Source organism: Prionailurus bengalensis, chromosome E1 (assembly GCF_016509475.1).
Source record: "Prionailurus bengalensis isolate Pbe53 chromosome E1, Fcat_Pben_1.1_paternal_pri, whole genome shotgun sequence".
NCBI lineage: Eukaryota > Metazoa > Chordata > Mammalia > Carnivora > Felidae > Prionailurus > Prionailurus bengalensis.
In genome coordinates this window covers 2,761,621-2,778,263 of record NC_057347.1, presented here as the reverse complement: position 1 = coordinate 2,778,263, position 16,643 = coordinate 2,761,621, and the positions used below count along the sequence as shown (strand labels likewise).

The 16,643-nt window shown below is 58.8% G+C and overlaps 1 protein-coding gene across 1 annotated transcript; it reads right to left on the bottom strand.

Moving 5' to 3' along the window:
- Nucleotides 1-6,136: 6,136 nt before the first annotated feature.
- On the bottom strand, nt 6,137-16,419 carry ALOX15B (arachidonate 15-lipoxygenase type B). The gene is made up of 14 exons (XM_043583032.1): nt 16,235-16,419; nt 15,931-16,153; nt 15,608-15,689; nt 12,715-12,837; nt 12,330-12,433; nt 11,041-11,213; nt 10,703-10,849; nt 10,407-10,610; nt 9,395-9,481; nt 9,067-9,236; nt 8,796-8,917; nt 8,599-8,699; nt 8,350-8,520; nt 6,137-7,908 (listed from the first exon to the last, which is right to left on the bottom strand). The coding sequence occupies exons 1-14, from the start codon at nt 16,379-16,381 to the stop codon at nt 7,729-7,731; spliced, it is 2,034 nt and encodes a 677-aa protein (XP_043438967.1). The 5' UTR covers nt 16,382-16,419; the 3' UTR covers nt 6,137-7,728.
- Between the last annotated feature and the right edge of the window lie 224 nt (nt 16,420-16,643).

Here is a 16,643-nt window from a genome sequence, read left to right as displayed (position 1 = left end):
AGGGGTTCTGTTTTTAACTGTTCGGAACATGGTCATACGGTCAAAGGTGCATGATTCAGTAGAGTCTATTTTTCTTTTTAATGTTTATTTATTTTTGAGAGACAGCGGGAGAGCATGAGCAAGGGAGGGGCAGAGAGAGAAGGGATCCAAAGCAGGCTCTGTGCTGACAGCACAGAGCCCGACGCGGGGCTCGAACCCACCAATCGTGAGATCATGAGCCGAGCTGACGTCGGACGCTTAACCGACTGAGCCACCCAGGCGCCCCCAGTAGAGTCCATTTTGAACCCCATGTGAAGGTAGTTTGTTTCTCTGACACCGACTGTCACAACCTTCCCATCAAGGTAGGGATCACGGGACGCCTGGGTGGCTCAGTCGGTTGAGCCTCCCACCTTGGCTCGGGTCATGATCTTGCGGTTGGTGGGTTCGAGCCCTGCGTCGGGCTCTGTGCTGACAGCTCAGAGCCTGGAGCCTGCTTCGGATTCTGTGTCTCCCTCCCTCTCTCGCTGCCCCTCCCCTGCTCACTCTGTCTCTCAAAAATAAACATTGAAAAACATGTTTTTTTTTTTTTTTTTTTTTTTTTTTTAGAAAAGATAGAAACCTAAGAGGACAAGATGGGAAAAACTAGGAAGAAAACCTAGTTAGATGAGGCGTGATGATTAGCACTTGGAACAGGAGCATTGGGAAGAAGGAATCTTTCGGTCAGCGTGAGGGTAGGACGTGGCCCCTTTGTGCCCAGCCCTCCCAAGGCCCTGCCTTGCTGACCTGGATGGTGAGGGACAGCAGTAACCCGTCGATCTGGGCGGGGGGTGGGCAGCCACGAACTGGGGCAATTTGTTAATGACACTGGGGTAGAGGCCCAAGAGGTTGGCATGGCCCACCGGGTACAGAGAACTTTCTGGGGGAGTGGAGGGGGAGGAAGAAGAGGGCTGACGGAGGGGACAGCCCTGTGCAGCTCTGGGGAGCTAGGAGGAGGGCGTGGTGGGGTGTTAACTCTGAACCCCAAAGGATTTCACTTAAAGGAACCTTCCTCCCTGGAGCCAGTGGGGCACCCCAGCCCAGAGCCACCTTCTGGTTCCAAGGAAAGAGAGCCCTCTCACCGGAGCACTGGAGATGCTTCTGTGTGGTCAGGCCCAGGCTTCAAGAACAAACATCAGGGAGGCGAGCCCTGCTCAGGACAGTGCCTTGTGAAGCAGAACTTTCCTGGGGTCGAGGCACCGCTCATCCTAGTAGGGCCACAGGGGGGAGAGAGAGCTCGGGGGGGGGGGGGCGCTCAGCAGACCAGCCGTAGGGCATCCTCCGTCACCAGGAACTGGCAGAGATCCTGGCAAAGTAGCAGGAGAGAACATTCCCCACTCGGCCCCACCCCCTCAGCCCCGGCAGGCACAGAAAAGGGCCCCTCCTTCAGGGACGAGCAGGAGGCTTTGGCTCAGAGAGGTTGCTGGGGAAGGAGGGGAGGAAGGGGAGCAAGGGCCGGGTGGAAGAGAGGGGGTCAAGGGCGTTGGGAGTCTGAGCTTCTGAAGGCACCAGGGATGGAAGGAAGGGAGGCCGGACCCCTGGGCCCCTGACCTCCAGCTCAGCCTGCAGACTGGCCCTGGGGCTGGCTGGTCCAGCACAGGGGCCCCGTGGCATCCGTGATGGGTTAAGTTCTTCGGGAAAACTGAAGTCGTTGGACCAGGATGGGGACGAGGCCATTCAGAAACCAGGAGGCAGAGGCCGTGTCCTGCCGCCCACGTTCAAACACACGCTGCAGAGAGCGGGTGTGGGCAGGGCCGCCCCGGTCCCCGGGGACCCAAGCCCCTGCCTCTAGCGTCGCCACTACCCTGGGGACCCGGATCGCCAGCTGCCTCCTTGCGGTCAACCCCTGATGTTCCGTTTCTCCCACCCCAGCTGGTTGGATGACTGTCCTAGCGAGTGGTGCCTCCGAAGGAAGGGGATTGGAGGCTTGGGTTCTACGTGGGGAGCCCCTGAGTCCCCCCAGCCCCGCCCATTCTGGGGTACAGCCCAGGTCCTCCTGGATGCGGGCCAAGACTGCGTGTGGGACTTGAGCGCAGTGTGAGAGAATCAGGATGAGGAATTCGGACGGCAGCACAGTGCGGCCTGCCGGTCCGTCCGTCCTGAGCGTCTGCTCTCTCGCCGTGCCTCCAAGTCCAAGATTCACCGGGGCCCAGGTCCTGTGATGCTCCTCCAGGTCCTCGGCCGACCGCCTGCCATTGGGACAGCAGCAGGAGACAGGTGGGCGGCTGGCACGGGTCTGAGAGGTGCTGGGGCTGCCGGCAGGTGGTTCTGGCGAGACCCCGAGGCGCCTGTCCTCTGCGCAGGCGCGCACCCGCCCTTGGCCCTGGCTCGCCGCCGCCTCCTCGCCGGATCTGGGTTTGCTTTTGGCTCCGGGACATTCCTTGTCCCCTCCTCCGAGGCGCCTCCTCCTCCTGCATCTGTCCCGTCCACTCCCCGCCCTGGAGGCCAGTGTCCGGGAAACACCCCCGTGTCTTCCCTTTCTCCATTTCTGCGTCTCCTGCCCGGGCGGGTCCTCAGCGCTTCCGCAGGTCGATGAGGGTGGAATGCACGAGGTCTGCCTGGGGTTCCCCCGCCCCCGCAGGATGGTGAGCAGAGGCCCCCTTCTCCCCCCGCCCCACCCCCCAGCCTTGCAGGGCTGCAGGCCGGAGCGCCCCGTGTGTGTGTGTGTGTGTGTGTGTGTGCACGCGCGCGCGTGCACGCGCACAAAGGCAGGGAGGAGACTGGGCCCTCCCTCCAACCTGTCAAAGCCTAATTTCCAAATTGCAAACACGATTCATGCAATCAGAGCGAACACAAGTCAGAGATTTAATTCAAGTCGGTGAGGCGGGCGCGCTGGTTCCGAGGACCGTTGGGGAGCTGCCAAGTTGAGCGGCATTTAGAGACGTGCCGTGCTGAATTGTGCCGCCCTCTGCAAGTGTTACCTGGTGTTTTGTTGGTTGGTTGTGTTACAGACTGAGGGTTTGTGGTAACCCTGCAACCAGCAAGTCCATCCATCCGTGCCCTCTGCTCACCCCACATCTCTGTGCCACACTTTGGTAATGCCCGCGAGACGTGTACCGCAAAACCTTGGGTTGCGAGTACCTTGTTCTGCGAGGGTTCCACAAGACGAGCAAACCCGTCTGATAAGTTTGACCTTGATGAACCAGCGATGTCTTGCGATAAGGAGTAGCACGTGGTGCCACATGTCACATGATCACAACTGAGCCAATGGCTCTTGAAATTCTCTTAGAGATACAAGTGCCTTGGATGACAAGTGTGTTCCCAGACCAAGGCTCTACTGGGTTTCAAACGTTTTTAAACCTTTATTTATTTTCGAGAGAGAGAGAGAGAGCAGGGGAGGGACAGAGAGAGAGGGAGACAGAGAATCCGAAGCAAACTCCGGGCTCTGAGCTGTCGGCACAGAGCCCGACCCGGGGCTCGAACCCACGAACTGCGAGATCGTGACCTGAGTCGAAGTCGGACGCCCAACCGACTGAGCCCCCCAGGCGCCCCTGGGTTTCAAACATTTTCATCACCCTGTTTGTTATGGGGATTTGTGATCAGTAATCTTTGCCATTGCTTTGGGATGGCTTGGGCTGCGCCCATATGAGACAGTGTGCTTGTTCTGACCACCCCACCGACCAGCCATTCTCCCTGTCTCTCTCTCTCTCCCTCCTGGCCTCCCTATTCCTTGTGACACAGAAAAATGGAAGTTAGGCTAATTAATAATGACCGTGCAGTGGCCTCTAAGTGTTCAAGTGACGGGAAGAGTCGCTTGTCTCTCACTTTAAATGAAAAGCTAGAAACGATGAAGCTCGGTGAGGAAGGTGTGTTGAAAGTCGAGACAGGCCGAAAGCTTGGCCTCTTGTACCAAAATTAGCCAGGTTGTGAACACCAAGGAGAAGTTCTGGAAGGAAATGGAAAGTGCTTCTCCAGTGGACACAGGAAGGATGAGAGGAACAGCCTTATTGCCGATGGGGAGAAAGTTTGGGTGGTCCGGATGGAAGGTCACACCAGGCCCACCATTCCCTGAGGCCAAAGCCCAATCCAGAGCAAGGCTCTAACTCTCTTCGATGCCATGAAGGCTGAGAGAGGTGAGGAAGCTGCAGAAGAAAAGCCTGAAGCTAGCAGGGGGTTGGTTCAGGAGGTTTGAGGGAAGAAGCGGTCTCCACAACGTCAAAGTGCAAGGTCAGGCAACAGGCGCTGATGCAGAAGCGACAGCAGGTTCTCCAGAAGGTCGAGCCAAGAGAGTTCATGAAGGTGGCTCCCCTAAGCAATAGACTTCAAGGTGGACCACACAGTGTTCTGTTGGAAGAAGATGCCATCTAGAACTTTCAGAGCTGGTGAAGAGAAGTCAACGCCTGGCCTCAAAGCTTCAAAGGACCGGCTGACTCTCTCCTTAGGGGCTAATGCAGCTGCTGACTTCAAGGTGAAGTCAGTGCTCGTTGGCCATTCCAGAAGTCCCAGGGCCCTTCAGAATGATGCTAGCTCTACTCTGTCTGGGCTCTATCAGTGGCACGACTGAAAAACAGTTGTTACGCTGTTATATACTAGGGCGGGGTTGCTCCACACCCTTGACGACTCTGAATAGACCTCTAGTGACCCGTGAGATTGGATATCTTTTCACCTGTTGGCTAGACCTCCAGGTTTATGTTATGAGCTGTCTTTTTTTGACTTTCCTGTTATATGATTTGCCGTCTTTTCCGCGGGGTTATTAATTTGTACGAGCTCTTTATATATCTCAGGTATTTACTGTTGTTGGCAAATAGTTAACCCTCTTTGTCGTTTGCCTGTAATTGCTATGCCTGGAGGTGCCTCACCTCTGCATTGTCCCTCACCCATTCCGTGCTAATGTCCTAGGGTGGGTGACATCTACCCATGCCTTTGTTCCCCTCCTTTGACTCACTCTACCCAGTCCTGGAACACTGGGCAGGGAGCAGCAGGGGTAAGCTGGGCTTCTGCACCACTTCTAGAACCTTCTGCCTTACCCTCCTTCCTCTTTTCTCTTTCCGTGACTCCCTCATTCCCTTACTGGAGTTGGGGTGGTAAAGAGGGAGTAGTTTCTCCCACTCTGGCCAGCAAGCCCAACTAGGGTAAGGGTCTCCACAGCATGGCTTTGGGACCTGGATGCCCAGTGCTTTATTGTCCGTGAGGAAGTCCCCACCCTAGGCCAAGGGGACCACCACTCTGAAGAGTTAACTGGATATTCCCTAGAAGTGAATGCTACCTGTAACAACCTTCTCTTCTCAAGGCTAGTCAGCCAAGAGATCAAGGACTAGAGGTGTGCTTGTGAGCGATGAGGGGAGACAGAGACAGGGAGAAAGAGAGAGAGTGCCAGTGGGGCTCACAGGGCTGGGCAGCGGAGGTGGTGGGGGTTTCTCCAAAGAGGACTGGAGATTGATTGGATTTCTACTTCTGAGCTGTGCTGGTTTCTCTAGTTTCTCCAGGAGATGATCGTTGCTCCCAAAAGACATAGATTGAAGCAAATACTGGTTTATTAACTGGAGCACAACTGCCTTTCAATTCAGTAGTCCATCCATCCATCCATCCATCCGTCCATCCATCCATCCGTCCATCCATCCATCCACCCACCCATCCATCCATCCATCCATCCGTCCATCCATCCATCCGTCCATCGGTCCATCCATCCATCCATCCACCCACCCATCCATCCGTCCGTCCATCCGTCCATCCGTCCATCCGTCCATCCATCCATCCATCCATCCGTCCATCCATCCATCCGTCCATCGGTCCATCCATCCATCCATCCACCCACCCATCCATCCGTCCGTCCATCCGTCCATCCATCCATCCGTCCATCCATCCATCCACCCACCCATCCATCCATCCATCCATCCGTCCATCCATCCATCCGTCCATCGGTCCATCCATCCATCCATCCACCCACCCATCCATCCGTCTGTCCATCCGTCCATCCGTCCATCCGTCCATCCGTCCATCCATCCATCCCATCATTCTTCCCTTTATCCACCATCAAGCAAATATTTGTTGGATATCTCTCATGTGTCAGCACAGCACTGGGCCCCAGGCATATAAACTGAATGAGACCCAGCTCCTGCCTTCAAGAAACTCATGGTCTAGTTGGGGAGACACACAGGTAAATGAAAAGGGGGCACAGAAGGGTGTTAGGACTCACTTGTGTATTAACTCCTCCGTTCAACACCTACTTACTGAGCATCTGTGGTATGCCAGACACTGTGGTGGGCACTTGTGAACCCGGTCCTCGTGAGCTCACAGTCTAGTGATAAAGGGCAGGATGGGGCTCGTGTCTTCTGGAACATGCCTCCAAGGTAGCCTCAAGGGCGAGAGAAGGATGGGGGAGGCACACCCGTGTTTAACAGCCTCATCTAGGACGTGAAATACGTTGCTTCCTCCACAGTCCATTGGCCAGAATGGGTCATATCGCCCCAACCCGAGATATTTAATGAGCCCAAACTCTTTCTGCCCACAGCAACTATTCGTTTCTGCCACTCCAAGTTCAGTCAGACATGCCCTTCCTCATGGAATTGGAATATCGAGGCCAATAATTCAGGGGCAGGAAGTGGTAGGAGCTTGGCCATTCCATTGGTTCCTGTGCCCAGAGCGTCCTGGGTTTGCAGTCCTCCCTGAGGACCGTATTTAATTGTTTTTAACGCCTCGAGACAGTTTCTTTTCCATAGACTTTTTTCTTTAATTGATCATCAGGAATTGTTTTCTGTTGCTCGAAGCCAAAAAAGCTTAACAGCCATATGCCCCTGACTCATTTGTGTTACACAATCCCAACAGAGGGCGAACAGTTCAGGAGCCGCGCGCTGGCACTTTCTGAAGCACCGCTCTGTCTCAACAGCTGCGCTTAGGCAGTGATTTGACTATATGTTGCATCTTGTCCATGCGGATTTCTAAAAACAAGTGAACCCGAAATACCAAAGCACTAATAACCTCCAACAGGAGACAGAGATGGGAATCATTCGGTCGGTTCAAAGGGACACATCGATTTGGAAGGCTCATTGATTTGGAACAAGAAAAAAGAAGCGCAGATGACAGAATGCCCAGGGAACTCCAGAAGCCCGTCACCGAGGACGGAATCTAGAAGGCAACGTGATTCTCTGGAAGTGGAACCCTGCTTTGGAAGAGGCAAGCTTTTCGCCCGACCTGGAAGCAGGGTTTTAAGAAAGGGTACACGGGCACAGCCTGCCCGTCCCCAGACACTTGTCTGCCCTGTTTCCGGGGGCCCCTTTTTAGTGGGTTGTTCATTTTAACGCTGCGGCCAGAGGTCACTATCAACCTCTCGGGCAGTCTCTCGACCTGCCTGTCCTGCTGCTGCTGGACAGGCTATAGGAGGCTGCCCTGTGTCAGGTGACCATTAGGTCCGCTCAGCTGTGGTGGGTGGGGTCAGGGGCAGGATTATATCTCCCCCGCCCCACGATAGAATAATATAATGCAAAAATGCAAAGCAAAACAAAGTCCTAAAACCCTTTCAGGGGGCTGTGGGCATTTTGAGGTTTGGACTCTTCAAAAGGCGTGGTGGTGAGTCCCATGAGGTCCTGTTCTCTGGGGGGAGGAGGGGGGGAGGGGCTGTTTCTGTTTTGTTTCTGTTTTCTTGGGTGTGGGGTGAGTTACACGTGGTTTGGTCACCCCAGGAGAGGCATATGGGGGGCCTGGCTATCTGGGGGGGGGGCGGTTAGATCAATGGGGTCACAGGGATGTCACACGGGGCCCTGATCTTCAGGGGATTTAGATGGAGACGCTGTTCTCGATGAGCGGAGGGTCCAGGTAGGTGTAGGGCAGGGCCAGCTCCTTGTTCCGTTTCTGGATATCCTTCGAGATCTGGGCCAGGCGGCTCTGGAAGGCGGCGATGCTCCTCCGGGGGGCCTCCTCGATGAAGTGCTCCTCCGGGTAGGTGCCCAGGGGCCGCTGGGAGGCAACGGCAAGGTCGGATGTAGGGGCTGCTTAGCAGCTGTGACCCGCCTTGGCCTTCCACCCTGGGGACCTGGAAGAAGCCTCCCACAGAACCTCACCTCTGCCCCTCCCTCCAAACAGTTGAGGACTGCCGCGGGTAGCTCTTGGGGACCGGGCTAAAAGCTCACGTCGGAGTTTTAAAGGGGGTGCCGTGACCTCCCTCCCCAGCATGGTCACCTTGCAGCTCAGGGTGACTCTGGATCAACTCGTTCGATCATTTGCCCCTCCTCATGAGATGTCCCATGCTCATGTGCCCCCCTGGGAAGGTTCCGTGCGGTGAAGGGACCCCGCTCCTTGATGGCAGTGTGGGGTCTGGGCCGGGGCGGTGGGAGGGGAACAATATCTGCTCGCATCCCCCAGAGCGGACCTGGCCTGGCCCCCCGGCCCCACACTCACTCGGTCTCCAGGCTCCTTGCTCAACAACCAGAGGGTGACGATGATATCACACGTGGCGTTGACCGCTGGGAGGGTAGCTATGAACCCCTCTGGCTCTGTCTGGCCTTTGGAGGTGGGCGGGGGCAGCTGCATGGTGGGAGGTAGGTTGGGCATCCAGATGGAGGAGTCAAACTGCAGGCAGAGAAGGCAACGTGAGTCCCCGGAGCCTGGCCCCCTCCGTCCCCCCACCCTGGCACTGCCCCAGCTCACCTGCCCTGCACTAACAGCATAGTGCTTGGCAGAGCAATTGAAGATCACCATGGTGGCATAGTGCACCAGGGATTCCCGGGTGTCCAGCGAGGAGGGCACCCCTGCGGGAAGACACGGGTGGACGTGGGGCTACCGGGGTCCTCAGGGCCACACCGCAGGCGCCTGAGGGTGGGGCCCGAGGGCCGTGGTCTCCGTACCTGAGTCCTCTCGGCCCAGGAAGCCCTCAGAGAAGATCTCCCGCACCCAGGCCTGGAGTTCACTGTCGTCACGCACGGATGCGTCACTCGGGTAGTAGATGCTGACTATTTCGGAGACAAAGCTGCAAGGTGCACTGGGTTCAGGCCCCACTTTTGACCTTGACCCTCTCTGAGGAGCAGCCGCTCTTCAGTGTCGTTGACGTCGGGCCCTGCTCCTTGTTGGGAGCCTCCCTGCGCCCTCCCCCGACCCCCAGCTCTCTGGCCCCCTCACCTCTCCACCGCACCCCAGATCTGCAGCCCATCGTCCCGGTAGTAGTAGCCCGGGATGTCTTCCACTCCTCGGGCCCGGATATCCTCGGGCAGGCACAGGGCGGTATAGCTCAGTTCCTCCATGCGCCTCTGTATCAGCTCAGAGAAGCCTCCGAGGCCGATGCCTGTGGACTGGGAGACAGGACTTGTGGGTGCCAGAGCCCTGGACCCAGAAGCATGCGGTAGCACCGGTGGAAGAGACAGCCCCCCCCCCACTTCCCCCACCCCGGGGCCTCAGCTTCTCCAAATGGCAGGCATCTCCCCTGTACCCTCCCTAAGGAAGTTCTTACCCTTTCCACCACCTGGCCCGGGGCGATGAGCAGCTCGCGGGCAAGCGTGTTGATGTGAAGGGTGTAGCGAGTATGTGGGATCAACAGCTGGAGGGGTGGGAGAAGAGAGAGGTGGGGGAGGCCTCAGACCTCTGGGCACACTCTGGCCTCAGACCTCCCCCTGGAAAGAGATGATGGGGACCAGAGGGGCGGCCTGGGCCAGGGATCAGGGCTCCAGACCTAGGACCAGGGGCTGGGCTCCACCGGTGTCTTGTGCTGTGACCAGGGCCTGGCACCTTGCTCTCTCTGGCCTGGATGAACATTACAAGCCTCCCAGCTCTGGCATTCTGTGATTTCCTAGTCCCTGGGCTGGCAGCGCGCCATGGAAACCAGGGCGTGTGGCGCAAACTGGAACTATCTCGCAGGGCACCGGGCCCTGGGAGCTGCAGATAGGAAAGAGTCAGCGTGGACTGAGGCGGATAGAGAAGGGCCTGCGTCTGGGACCGAGGAGACTAAGCAAGAATCAGAGAATCCAGAAAGCCATGGGGAATATTCGTGGCCTTCAGAGTAGGCCTCGGGTCCCCGGGGGAAAGCAATCTGGGCCACCTGAAGGCTTAGCAGAGCCCAGGGGACCTACAGAGCCCACCTTCGAGACACGGGTTCCCCTCCCAGGGCTCCCTCACCCCTGTCGCCATCTGCAGAAATCCCGTGGGTCTCTCAAGGCCAAGTTCACACTTTGGCATCTGCCAGCCCCAGGTCTCTCCTAAAACTGGGCTTCTGGATGGCAGCTGGCTGTGAGCTGCTCTCCTGTAAGAAGGGGCCCTCTCTACGGTACAGCTGGCTCTCACGTGCAGTTTCCTCCCTCACCCCTGTCCCCATCCCCCTCCCCCAGGCTCCGGTCGTGGGAAAGCAGGCTCGCAGGGGCTGGGCGCTGCACCCCCAGCCTGGAAGGACAGCGCCACATGGGGATGGGCGGAGGAGAGCCCTGAGGGACGGGGACCCGCAGGCCTAGGGCACGGTCCGGGCCACCGACCTTGAAGAGCGGGTGGCAGTGGGGCAGCTGGCGCAGCGTGGCCATGGTGAAAACCTCAGAGAGCAGGTGCGCTTGCAGCAGGTGCGTGAGGGCCTCGTGCACAGAGAACTCCGAGTTTCGCACCCACGTCTTGGCCAGCAGCCAGTCCCACTTGCTGTCGCTGGGCAGGAAGATGGGGCTGGTGGGTCCAGGGGTCTGGCTGAGCTGTAGAAGAAGCCGGTGTGGGCAGAGGAGGCCACCGGGTGCCTGCCGACCGCTCCGTCCAGCCCCCTCCCTCCCCCTGCCCCCCTGCCCACCTGGATGGCGAGAGGCAGCAAAGGCCCTCCCCCGGGGGTCTGGTACAACAGCGTCATCGGGGCTGCGGAGAACTGAGGCTTCCCGTTGATGACGTTGGTGCGGACGCCAGAGAGGATGGCGTGATCCACCAGGAACAGGGAGCCCCTCTGCGGGAGACAGAAGGGGAGCAGGGGCTGCCGGCTGGCTTTCTGAAGGATGCAGGGGGTGGCGGCGCCGGGAGAGGATGGGGGAGGGGAGAGGAGTGTGCCCGGAGAGGGCGCTCCAGGCACGCAGCCCTTAGGAACGCTGAGCCTCCAGCAGGGGGCGGTGTGCAGAGCCTGGACGCCGGGCCCCTCACCTCCAGCTCAGCCTGCAGACTGGCCCCGGGGCCCAGCACCGGGGCCACCAGGTCATCGGTGACGGGGAAGTTCTCTGGGAGGGAGTGGCAGCGGCGGATCAGGACAGGGTTGAGGCCGTTTAGGAACTGGGAGGCGAAGAAGGCGTCCTCCTGCCAGTGCTCATACACGTACTCTGTGGGGGTGGGGAAGAGGGGACTAGGTCAAGGTCACCTTCCGGCGGAGCTGTTCTGGGGCCATCCGGGAACATCCCTTTGCTTCTCTATACCTTCTTCGGGGCGACCTCTCAGCCCTGGGCTTCAGCCACTGCTGTTGGCCAAGCAGCGAATCCCAGTCCCCAGCGCACCTGTCCCACCATCTACCCGATAGCCCAAGGCCGGGACTCAGCAGCCTTAAACGCAGCACATCTGAGACCCACCGCGGGCTCCTGCTCTGGCCCAGCCCCTCCTGTCACTTGACATCTGGGGAACAGCACCCCCATCCAGCTGGCTGCTGTGGCAGAGCCGGGGGGGGGGGCTCTCTCTGCCCCTCCCTCCTGGGTAGGTCTGCCCCCCCCCCCCCCCCGGTCCACTCCACCTCTGCTGTCACTGCCTTGCAGAGGTCACCATCCTGTGATGACCATTTCTTTTTTATTTCTTTTTTACATGTTTATTTATTCAGGAGAGAGAGAGAGTGCACGCAGGGGAGGGGCAGAGCGGGAGAGAGAGAGAGAATCCCAAGCAGGCTCTGAGCTGACAGCAAAGAGCCCGACGTGGGGCTTGAACCCACACGCCATGAGATCAGGACCTGAGCTGAAGTCGGGCGCTCAACCGACTGAGCCCCCCAGGCGCCCCCCTCAAACACCATTCTTGGTTCCATCGACACCCCCTCAGCTTGGAGGCCTCGGCATAAAAGTCCCCTCCTTGGGAGAGCTTTACAGGACACCCCCTAGACGAGGCAGGTCCTCCTTTGATGCCGGAACCAACGAACTGGTTTCACAAGTAAAGCTCATGTCCACTCGCCAGCTCAAATGGGAGCCTTGCGGGGACAAAGAGAGTGTCCGCAGCCCCTAACTCAGTGTCTGATGGGTACTTGCCCAACAAACACGGCTGGACTGAGAGGCATTAGAAGGTTAGGGACGCCCCCGTCTACACTCTCCTTTGTATCTGTGGAGAAGGTAAGGTCTAGTGAGGGACAGGGCCCCTGCCCAGGGTCACACGGTGACTCGGCGCTCAGTTTTCTGAGGCTCCGGACGGCTACGAGAGCGGATGTCTCAGGGAAGAAGTCAGGAGCCCCAGCCCACGTCCCTCACCAGCGGCCGGGGACTTATGGAAGTTGAACATCCTTTTCATCTCGTGCAGACTTTTCCAGGGCCCTTTGCGGCACAGCAGGCCCTTGAGTGTCATCTCTGTAAACCTGTCAGAGGATGTCAAGGGTGGGTGGGGGGCAAGGGGCCCCGGGAGACCCTCCCCTGGCAGCTGGCCTTATCCTTTCTGGAATCTTGAAGCAGCCTCCGGGGCCCGAAGTAGCCACTACCCCTGACGGAGGGAGGCATTGTCCCAGGAGGACAGGTGGCGGGCAGAGGCTATGCCCCGGGTAGGGCTGTGTGACCCGCATCCTTGATGGTGGGGGAGGACAGAAGGCAGGGGTCCTAGGGCATCTGAGGCCCAGGGTGGGGAGAGGGTGGGCCTTCTTACCCAGAGCCAGCTTTCAGGTAGAAGTGGACGTTCTTGGTTACAGAGTATTTGATGTTGAGATCTAGGTCCTTCACGGTCTTCTCGTCCAGGCAGCGAGGCCAGCCTGGGCGGTAAGTCTTCCATCTGGAGGGAAGAGCAAGAAGGCGGTCACCGAGAAGCCTCGGGGAACCCGTTAACTAGGGCAAAGGGAGAAGCAGGCCCTCGGAGGACCTGGGCAGAGCCAGCGCCCTTCTACAAGCAAGGGTGTTCCTCGCTCTGCCCTTGCCTGACAGCCACAAGGCTTCGGGGGAGCCACTGTGTTCCCTCAGTGAGACTTCTCCCCTGGCCACAGCTGACCAATGCAGGGCTGGGCACTTAACCAGAGGTAGGCCAAGCAAAGTCCTTCCGGGGGAAGTAGGGATGGGGGCTGTTAAAAGAGAGACATCGGAGTGCGCCTGGGTGGCTCAGTCGGTTGAGCGTCCGACTTCGGCTTAGGTCATGATCTCACGGTCCGTGAGTTCGAGCCCCGCGTCAGGCTCTGTGCTGACAGCTCGGAGCCCGGAGCCTGCTTCGGATTCTGGGTCTCCCGCTGTCTCGGCCCCTCCCCTGCTCAAGCTCTGTCTCTCAAAAATGAATAAACGTTAAAGGGAGAGAGAGAGAGAGAGAGACATCAGGTTCAAAATGGAGTCACTCATGCTAAGCCCTCGTCCGACAAACCAAGACTCAACACCTAATCTGTTTGCAATTTCAGCCTCTCCCAGGCATGTGACCTTGAACCAGTCAATCTGGAATTACCTGGTTAGCATCCGTAAGGTAATCTGCCTGACAGATTCCCACCTTTCCCCAAAGGAAGGTGACCTTGCCTGAACCAATCTGCTCTTTGCTAGAAACTTCCTTTTTCTGCTCCGCATCGGCCTATGAAGTAAGCCTTCCATTTGGCAGGGCTCCTCAGAGCTCCCTTCTACCTGCTGGGTGGGATGCCGCCTGATTCGTGCATCGCCGAATAAAAACGTACTCGGTTGAATGTTGTTTCTTAACAACCCCCAGAGAGGCTGTGTCTCTCTCTGGGTATCTGGACTAGCGCGTGTACACATGGGGACTCTTACTTGGGGCCATTTTCCGCTGTGTGGACTGGGACCCACAGAAAGCTGTTCTGCAGAGAGACAGAAAAGTAAAGCATCTAGACCGCTGGAGACAGGGAGGGAATGACCTTGGCATCTGGCCTATGAGATCTGACTACACGTCCGGCACTTTGGCGCCCTCTTGACACAGGCCTTTTCTTCCTGTCTGCTTGTTAACCTGGCCTCGTGCTGGTGCCCACAGAATCTCTGACTTACAGAGACGCATCTCACAGAGGGAGGCCGTCGTGAAGAAGGAGTTCAAGAAGGCATCCCAAGGAGAGACACTCTGGCTCCCAGAGCTTGGGGGAGCCCAGAAACTCACTCTGCCCCGGCCTACGGCAGGTCAAGTCGAGCTAGCACAACACGGCCTGAAGCCCTTTGGGCGAAATGGTAAGATCGCATCCCGGCAGAGCTGACGACCCCCAGCCTGTCTTTCCTCTTCTCAATCAATCATCGCCTTTGGCTCTGAACTTTCAACTTCAAAGAGCAAGTTGTCGTTAAAGCACCCTGCTACCAGGTGGTGGCTGAACCCTACTCCTCCGGGATCCACCCAGAGATCTTGGTGAAACGCAGATTCTGACTTAGTAGGTCTGCAGTGGGTGGGCCCGAGAGGCCGCGTTTCTAACAAGTTCCCAGGTCACGCTGACGGTCACCTGAGGCCACCCTTTCCATATGGTACACGTTTGTGCAAGGCTTGGCACTTGAGAGAGAGGGAGGGAGAGAGAGAAAGCACACAAGGAGGATGGTCAGAGAGAGAGAGAGAGAGAGAGAGAGACAGAATCCCAAGCAGGCTCTGCAAGGCCAACGCGGAGCCCGATTCGGGGCTTGAACTCACAAAGAACCGCAAGATGGTGACTGAGCCGAAATCAAGAGTCTGACAGTCAACTGACTGAGCCACCCAGGTGTCCCGACTGGGTGTGTTCTTAACCATTTTCTCATTTATTCTTGCTAATAACACACATCAGATTGGTATTCTTCACTTCTTTGGCCGAAGAGAATAAAGATCGTAAAGGTTAAGTGATGCCTAAGGGGTCACAGCTCCCCTCCGTGGGGCCCAGACTAGCCCTAGGTCTCGGAACCCCTGGGTCTTTGTTTTGGCACAAGGGAAGAAAGCCACCCCACAGACAGGAACCAAATGAGCCTGCGTGTGTCGTTTCTCCAGAGACCTGCTCAAAAGCCGGCAGGCCCAGACTGCACACAGCAGCCCCCAGAGGGGGCTGAGTTGGCCAGACCACCACCTTTTGAAAACCCGCCCCTTGAGCACAGTCCCTGGCCTTCTGCCTCGGGGATCCTCACCCGTAGCCCCAGGTCCCTTGCAACCCGTATGGCCGCCCCGCCGCCGGGGCGGCTTCTGGGACCCCAGCTCTCCCGGCTGAGCCCAGAGCAGAGACAGGGACCTCGGTTCACCTACCCCGCGAGGTGAGTTTCTTGGGCCTTGGGGTGGTGCATTTCTGGTTCTGCCCAGATTTTGAGGAAGGAGGATGTAAGAAAAAGCCCCAGGGCAAGGAAGGCACCAGCAAGGGTGAGGCATTTCCCGCAGTGGTTTTCAGACTTGGCTGGGCTCCAGAGTCCTCTGGAAGGCTTGTTAAAACAGCATTGCCGTCCCCACCCCCAGTATCTGATTCAGTGTCCGAAGGTGCTAGGGGATTCGCGTTTCGAACAAGCTCCCACAGGATGCTGATGTCAACGGAGAGGACTGGCAGGGGCTTGGCCAGGCTGCCCTGCAACCCTTGAGCCATGCCCGCCCTCCGCCCCCTTGCCCCACTCCCACCCCGCAGGAGCCCCTTCCTCACTGGTAGGAGTCCTGCCTGGCCTGTAGCTCTTCCCTGCGTTGCTGCTGGAGGACGGGGTGATCGTCTGCCCGGGAGACCTTGCCTGTGAGGGCACAGGAAGGGGTGAGGAGGGCAGAGACCCGCCCCCGCTCTGGCCCCAGCTGCTCTGGCCTCCACTCCAGCCACCCTCGATCAGGTCACCTGCCCCCACACCGGGCTGCTACCCCCTCCACCCCCCCCCAGTGGCCACACCAGCTTCCCCGTCCGCTCCCCTCGCCTTTCCCGACCACCGCAGGCTCGCTCCTCCCCGCCCGCCGCGCCCTCCCCAGCGCCGCCCTGCCCACCCGCCCCTTCGCGCAGCGTCAGGATCCCGGAGCCCTCCATCCACTGGTAGCAGGGGAAGCGGAGGGGGGCGCCCTGCGGCGGCGTGAGCTGGAGCCAGTTGCAGAACCAGGCGTCCCGGGCCAGCGGCCCCACCGGGCTGGGCAGCAGCAGGGGGGCCTTGTGCAATCGCAGCAGCAGCACCCGGCCCACGTCCTGGGGCGACGCCACCCGGAAGTCCTCCACCTGGAGGGGAGAGATTTAGTAACCCGCAGGCCGGTCCCGGCTCCCCGCTCCGCCTTCACCCCTGCCCCGCCAGGCACTCACTGCGCCCTTGCTGAACTCCTTGCCGAAATGGTCCAGGGGCAGTGGGGGGGTCTCCCCCAGGGTCCCCACGATGCTGACAGCTATTCTGTTCCACGTGCCAGCCCCGATGGCCTCCCCCGTGGACACTCTCACCCCGTACTCGGCCATGGTGCCAGCCCGAGTCTGGATGTCTACTGCCGGTCGGTGAGACCTAAAATCCTGGCGGCACCTCCAGGGGCACGCCCTGCCCCACCCCGCCAGGCCCGGGTCGGCCAATCCTCCTCCATCCGTCCAGGTCACCCAGGCAGGGTGCTCACAGAGCCGCCCCAAAAGCAGGACCCAGCTCTGGGCAGAAAGGGGCGGGGCTGGGAGGCTGGAGGTGAGCGGTGCAGGGGGGCTGCGGAGGGGTGCACGGGGGAGGGGTCGGGGG

Coding starts and splice junctions, on each gene's coding strand:
- ALOX15B (XM_043583032.1), bottom strand. CDS start 16,381: ATGGCCGAGTACGGGGTGAGAGTGTCCACGGGGGAGGCCATCGGGGCT. Junction 12,838..15,607: donor GCCAGGCAGGACTCCTACCA/GTGAGGAAGGGG, acceptor TCTTCCCTCCAG/ATGGAAGACTTACCGCCCAG. Junction 10,850..11,040: donor GTCTGCAGGCTGAGCTGGAG/GTGAGGGGCCCG, acceptor TGTCTCCCGCAG/AGGGGCTCCCTGTTCCTGGT.